The sequence below is a fragment of the Hyaena hyaena genome, unplaced genomic scaffold, assembly GCF_003009895.1.
Source record: "Hyaena hyaena isolate Hyena2069 unplaced genomic scaffold, ASM300989v1 scaffold_35, whole genome shotgun sequence".
In the NCBI taxonomy this organism is placed as follows: domain Eukaryota; kingdom Metazoa; phylum Chordata; class Mammalia; order Carnivora; family Hyaenidae; genus Hyaena; species Hyaena hyaena.
In genome coordinates, this window is record NW_024080667.1 from 1,604,053 (window position 1) to 1,610,869 (window position 6,817).

General features: G+C 51.3%; 1 protein-coding gene across 4 annotated transcripts in view; it reads left to right on the forward strand.

Moving 5' to 3' along the window:
- Positions 1–1,708, forward strand: part of TMEM51 (transmembrane protein 51) — a 55,390-nt gene extending 53,682 nt beyond the window's left edge. For all 4 annotated transcript variants that reach the window (XM_039228941.1, XM_039228940.1, XM_039228943.1 and 1 more), the window contains exon 4: positions 562–1,708. In XM_039228941.1, the coding sequence (XP_039084872.1) occupies positions 562–970 (409 nt within the window). In that variant the 3' untranslated portion in view covers positions 971–1,708. The remainder of the gene's footprint in view (positions 1–561) is intronic.
- Positions 1,709–6,817: the final 5,109 nt, after the last annotated feature.

The window sequence follows — 6,817 nt, forward strand, 5'->3', positions numbered from 1 at the left end:
AGAACCGACCTAACTATCCGTCATTCAGGCTGCATTATGACACGCCCATTCAGTGGCATTCTGCACGCAGCCACCATTGATCTACAGTGGCTAACGTGGGACCATAAATGTACCACATTGAGAAAAGGAGGTTATAACAGCACCTTTGGTGAGGTCCTAGCCGCATCGAATGTCACGGCTCTGGGATGACAGGAGTCTGGAAAAGCCCACGGCACAGTGAGAGTGTGGTGTCCAGTTGCTGTTCTCCCACTTCCTAAATTTATGACCGAGTCACATAACCTCGATGTATCCTCTTCCCCATCCACAAAATGGGTATAATGACGGTACTTAACTCACAGCGTTGTTAGAAAGATGTAACCAGTGGGTATGCGTTAAAGTACCTAGAACAGCACCAGACTCCTAGCAAACAGTTGAAGTGGCAGCTTTTGTTACTCCTGGGTTGTTCCCAAGGCTCTGGAGGAGGACCCAGGGCTGACCCGGGATGGGGAACTCGCCTACTTTGATTTTCAGTGGCATGAGTGCGTGCTAACCCTCTCCATGTTGCTGTTTGTTACCCTGCAGCCAGGAGGAGGAGGAGGATGCCTCCTCAAGGTACTACGTCCCCAGCTACGAGGAAGTGATGAACACAGAGTACTCAGAAGCGCGGGACCTGGACCAGAACCCGAGGATGAGCGTCTCTCTCCCCTCCTATGAGTCCTTGACGGGGCTTGACGAGTCGAGCCCCACAGCAGCCAGGGCCAGCACAGAGACCAGCCCGGGGAACCCGCCCGACAGGCAGAACTCCAAGTTGGCCAAACGCCTGAAGCCGCTGAAAGTCCGAAGGATTAAATCAGAAAAGCTTCACCTCAAAGACTTCAGGATCAACCTCCCGGACAAAAATGTCCCTCCTCCCTCCATCGAGCCTTTGACTCCCCCGCCACAGTACGACGAAGTCCAGGAGAAGCCTTCGGACGCCCGGACGCCTGACTGACGGCCCCACTCGGTGTGGCCCTCCGGTGGCTCACCCTCCACACCACGGACCCCCAGGGAAGCCACTTCAGCTGCCGTTGAGAAGCAGAGGGGCCAGATGCACAGAGATCGATGTGGCTGGGTGTGGGGGGTCGGGGGTCCCGGGACCAGGGGATGACTGGCGTCCACAGAACCTCACGTAGCAGGTGCATCTGAACGAGCTGCCGCCTCAGACCTCGGGATGTGGACCCGTTGGCGGGGGGGAGCCGCCGAGTAGACACCTTCCCTGTGGTTCTTCCCGACTCAGAGCTGTTGGTGACAACGCTTCTCTTTCCGATCAGGAGAGGGACCCCTAGCAGCTGGATTAGGTCGTGAATTTTGTTTTGCTTCCACTAGGACTGTTTTCTTTCAAAGAGAAAATGAGTTATGCCTTTGCTTTCCTCACCAGAGTCCTGAGCTGTGGCCAGGAAATGTGACTCAGCCTTATAGAAAGGACACGGGCCCGTTTCGTGAATGAAGAGAAGAGGCTGAATGATTTGGGGAGGGGGAGGGGAGGAGCGAGGCACAGGTGGGGCTGTCTCGAGCCCCCGAAGCCATCAGCTCTCTGAGGGTCCAGAGCCCGGGGATGCATAAGACCAGAGTCTTTCCTGGCTAACTTTCCTAGTCTCACCTGTGTAAGGGCAAAAAAGGGAAGCATGCTGTGAAACTCTGTTCCTTCTAAAGTGCCGTGCAACTAAGCTTTTTATAATAAAATATTTTATATGGAGAATGCTCAGGCGCTGAATTCCTGAAGTAGCTGTTCCAACGCTGACTTGCTTAGAGAGAAACACTGCTCATCATAGAACTGTTGGGGCGCCTGGGTGGCTTAGTCGGTTAAGCGTCCGACTTTCGCTTAGGTCGTGATCTCGCGGTTCGTGGGTTCGAGCCCCGCGTCAGGCTCTGTGCTGACTGCCAGCTCAGAGCCTGGAGCCTGTTTCAGCCTGTGACTCCCTCTCTCTCTGACCCTCCCCTGCTCACGCTGTCTCTCTCTCTCTCTCTCCTAGAAATAAATAAAACATTAAAAAAAAAAAAAAAGAACTGCTAATATCCACACAACACTTCGTACTACCAGGTGCCGTGCTAAGTATTTCACGTACGTTATCCTGTTTCCTCTGTACCCTGGCGTCCCTATCACTTTGTAGGTTAACTCACAGGGGCCTTTTTAAAGTGCCCAATGTCCCATCACTAGCAAGTAGCAGTTGGAACCCAAGCCGACTGGCTCCAGTGCTGAGTTCTTTAAACGCTGTACTGTGCCACTCAGTGAAAAGAGCTTTTTCAGACTTTGAATGAGGACCTGTGCTTCCCAAGAGCTGGGGCTGCCCCGTCAACCCACACGGCTGACAGAACATTGTGGCTGTCTAGACAGCAGCCCCTATCTATCTAAGCCCCTTCCCACGCCCCCCTCCTGAGGCCCGGCCCGGATGGAGCCGCTGGGATGTACACTCTCACAGGCCGGGTGAGCGTGTCCTCACGGAGAGGGCCGAGTGCCTACCTGTGGAGCCCAGGAAAGCAGTTCAACGAATAGGAATGTCCCTAGGGGCTGCAGACTGCTGAGGCCAAACAGTGGAGAGGAACAGCGCCGTCTGGGGTCATGGTCTTGACCGCGGAGTGGGCGCCTGGGAAGACACGCCTGAGCCCGGAGGCGCCTTCCTGGTATTGTGAGCCTGAAGTGGGGTCTGCCTGGCTAGGACAAGAATGAATTCTGCATGTTCCAAGGGTAAATTCTGAGGCCCTGGGGGTTTCCTAAAAGCCCCTAAGTAGGGAAGAGGCAGCAGATAGGAAGTGAATCACCTCATCTTGGGATTAGCAAGAGGGCCTAAATCCTAACCTTTCACTTTCCTGTTCTAAGGGCCCTCTTGGTGGCTAAGACACCAGAGGCCCGGCCTGGTCCCAGCCCCCTGCTGAGCCAGACTGGGGCTCTCCTCGTATTCGTGGGCTGGACCTCTTCTTCCCTTACACTTTACGCTTCCTCTTGAGAGGAAGACAAAGAAAAGGAGAGCAGCAAATGAGCTAAGCAAGGACTTTCTATTAGGGCCCTCAATCTGGGCCCTGGTAGATTATCAGGCAGGGCACCTGCCCGGCCTAGACCCTCCTGGGGGGGTGGGGCGGTGGGGGGAGAAAGCTTTGGGGCTTGTGATGCGCTGACTGGTGACGCAGAAAGGTGTCAGCACCTGATTCTGAGGATCTGAGAACGTAACCTCACAAGGTTAAGTTTTTGCAGGTGTGATTAAATTAAGGCTTTGGAGATGAGGAGGTTATCCTGGACATCTGGGTGAACCCGAAATGCCATCCTCAAGGGCACTCACAAATGAGAGACGGGGGACACTGCACAGGGAGGAGGAGGCCGTGTGAGCACGGAGGCAGAGACGAGCCTCCATAGGCCGCCAGCAGCCATCGGAGCTGGAGGAGGTGAGGGTATTCTGCCCCAGGCATCCAAGGTTGCTGCCACTTTGTGGCCTGGCTGAGGCTGGCTTTAGGCCACCACGTCTGTGGGCATTTGTTACCCATCACATGTAACATGTAGAGCATAGGTTCACCTCTGTCTACAAGGAAGGCGGAGGGAATATTATCTGGGAACTTTGGCTATTGGGTGGAGACCTGAACAGTACTAGACAGGCGAAAAATTACCCACAAAATTAAGTGGGGACCACCTTCACCTCAAAATGCCCCTAGGCACACACTCACCCTGTTTGCTCATGGGTCCAGACCTATCAGGGCTCTCTTGTGAGTATTTAAAAAAAAAAAAAAAAAAAAAAGGGAGGGGGCGCGCCTGGGTGGCTCAGTCGGTTGAGTGTCTGACTATGGCTCAGGTTGTGATCCTGCAGTTCGTGGGTTCAAGCCCCCCGTTGGGCTCTGTGTTGACAGCTCAGAGCCTGGAGCCTGTCTTCAGATTCTGTCTCTCCCTCTCTGTCTCTGTCCCTCCCCTGCTCACACTGTCTCTCTCAAAAAATAAATAAAAAACATTTTTAGAAAAGCTAAAAAAAAAAAAAAGTAAAAACCAGATTAAAGTTCCCAGCCCTTTCCTCGTCATCCTCTTTCTATTCTTAAATACAAAAGGACAGAGATATGGGAGAAAATTCAAGAAGCCACACACTTGTTCTTGGGCCTAAAAAAGCCCCAGGGCCAAGAAAGAGCAGAGCCAATTCCCACCTAGCCTCCCACCCAAAAGGAGGACTCTCAGCAGCCATGTTGGTGACCCGTCAGCACCAGTCTCTCAGGCCACAGCTGATTGGACCTGGGGTATGTGTCCACCTGACCCAGGAAAACCAATCAGAAGCTGAGCTGTGCTAGATACTTTTCTTCCAGGAAGTGGTTGGTCCTGCAATGGATGGAGAGGCTGTTGGGTGATGGGGTGTCAGGGATTTGGGAGCCATTTAGGGGCCATCGTGATGGGCCACAGGTGGTGAAGCAAGGGAAGCAGGAAGAGGCAGACTTGAACAATAAGATCGCAGAGATAGGGGCGCCTGGGTGGCTCAGTCAGTTAAGCGTCTGACTTCAGCTCAGGTCATGATCTCGTGGTTCATGAGTTGGAGCCCCACATCGGACTCTGTGCTGACAGCTTGGAGCCTGGAGCCTGCTTCAGACAGATTCTGTGTCTCCTTCTGTCTCTCTCTCTGCCCCTCCCCTGCTTGTGCTTGCGCGCTCTCTGTCTCTCTCAAAAATACATAAATAAGCATTAAAAGAAAAGATCTCAGAGATAGCTGTCTTCTTATGACTTTTTTTCCCTTGGTCCTTGTCCCTTGGGAAGCCCAGGCCAGCCCTTGGGTTCCTTTCATTAAAGATGCCGTGATCTCCCAATAAATTCCCTCTTTGAGCTCTGAGCCTAAATTTAGCCAAAGTCCTTGAAGGCGGACACTGCCTTTGCATCGTAGACAGTGCCAGGTACACAGTGGACACTCCGCCTATGCTTCATTTTTATTTTCACTTTTCTCAGATGGGCTACAGCTCTGACCAAGGGGAGCCGCAAGCAGATACTTGAGCCCAAAGGTTGCTCTCTCCCTCAGTTCACCAGACAGCAACTCCCATCATGGACAGTGCACAAGTCAGTCCATTCTGTTTGCTTCCCAGCCTAATACCAGCTTGCCAAGTACATTCAGCACTGAGTGGCTCACACTAAGGAAGTGAATGCCAGGAGGGCCATGGTCACCAGGATTAGAGCCCTTCTCCCCTGGTGATGCCTCAAGCTCTCCCCCCAGATTCTAATCAGTGGAAGCAAATAAAAAAGTCCCTGATTAAATTCACTTGGGAATCCACAAATGAGATCAAGGCTATTCATTCCACACAGTTTTACTCAGCATCTATTATGGACCACGTGCTAGGGATAAGCTGCAGACACACAGACCAAGACCCTGATGACACAGAGGCTGTGTTCTGGGTGGAAGGGGACAAATGATGAACAAATAAATGAATATGAGCTGTAATGTCAGAAAATGAGAAGCCCTGTGCAGAAAGATGGATAGAGGTTCGCCCATCTGAAGACGGGAAAGGTCTCTGGGGAAATAACGTTGAAGACAAGTGGGGAATGAGCCACACGAATATCTGAGTGCAGAGAATTCTAGAAAGTCTCTCACGTGCTTATGCTTGTTATGAATCTCCAAGCAGATGCTGCAGGACATAGCATTCCCCAAACCAGTGTGACTGCAGGACCATTTTCCCCCTACAAAGCCCCTTCCGTGGTCAGCTTACATGGAATACACCATTGGGAATGGCGATTGAGCCAAACCCAATAATCCTGCAGGGGGAGAGTCAGACCCAAAGTGGACAAGAGACATGTCCAAAGTCCTTGGCTCATTGACAAAGCTGTCCATTAGCTTCCTTGTTGTGCAGCTCTCAGATCAAAGCTCGCCAGTGAGGGAGGGCCCCCGGGGAAGATCAGCAAGATGGCCCAGCACCTGACACCTCAGGGAAGAACCGAACTGCACACAGGAGGAAGGCAGTCAGATGGATGCCATGCCGATAGAAACCAATGAACCCCCAGGCTAGCGTGTGACAAAACATCCTCAGCTCCCAGTGGCCCTGTTAGACATTCAGGCCAACGCCAGGACTGTACCTTTTCCACCTTAGATCAATGATCCTCCGCCAAGATTAACTTTGCTCCCCAGGGGCCAGTTGGAACGTTACAATGGTTGGATTGGGTACGGAGGCTATTACCTCCAACAAAGAGTTATCCTGCCCCAAATGTCAATAGTGCCAAGGGTGACAAATCCTGCCATAGAGGAAGAAAGACCCATTTTCTTGGGCAGTGGGGAACACTGAGGATAGAACCTGGCCATCCAATGTCAGCTCCATCAAAAAGCTTGGGGCACCTGGGTGGCTCAGTCGGTTAAGCATCCAACTCCTGCTCAGGTCATGATCTCACGGTTCGTGAGTTCAAGCCCCGCGTCGGGCTCTCTACTGCCATGTCAGAGTCCACTTCGGATCCTCTGTCTCCCTCTCTCTGCCCTTCCCCCCTCTCAAAAATAAATAAACATTTTTAAAAATGCCTTTAAAGAAAAAAAGAAACAGTCATCCTTGGAGATCAGCCTAAGTTTGGTATTTACCATTTTCCTTTAAAAAACTGTCCCTTTTACATAAAAAGAGACTGTTTTTCTATCCCTTCCCAATCCAGAACTATAAATCTAATTCTCTACGGCACGATATAAACAGGCGTCTCCTCCTTTCCTCCATCTCCAGTCCCTACCCTGTGCATTAAAACTCCGCACTGGAATTTATTAACTGTAATTTAAAGGATGTGGAAAGATAATAGTCAATAGTATTTACAAACTCAAATAGATTTTTTTTAAGTTTAGGTTACTTAAAAGCATACTAATGAAAGATATATAACAAAATA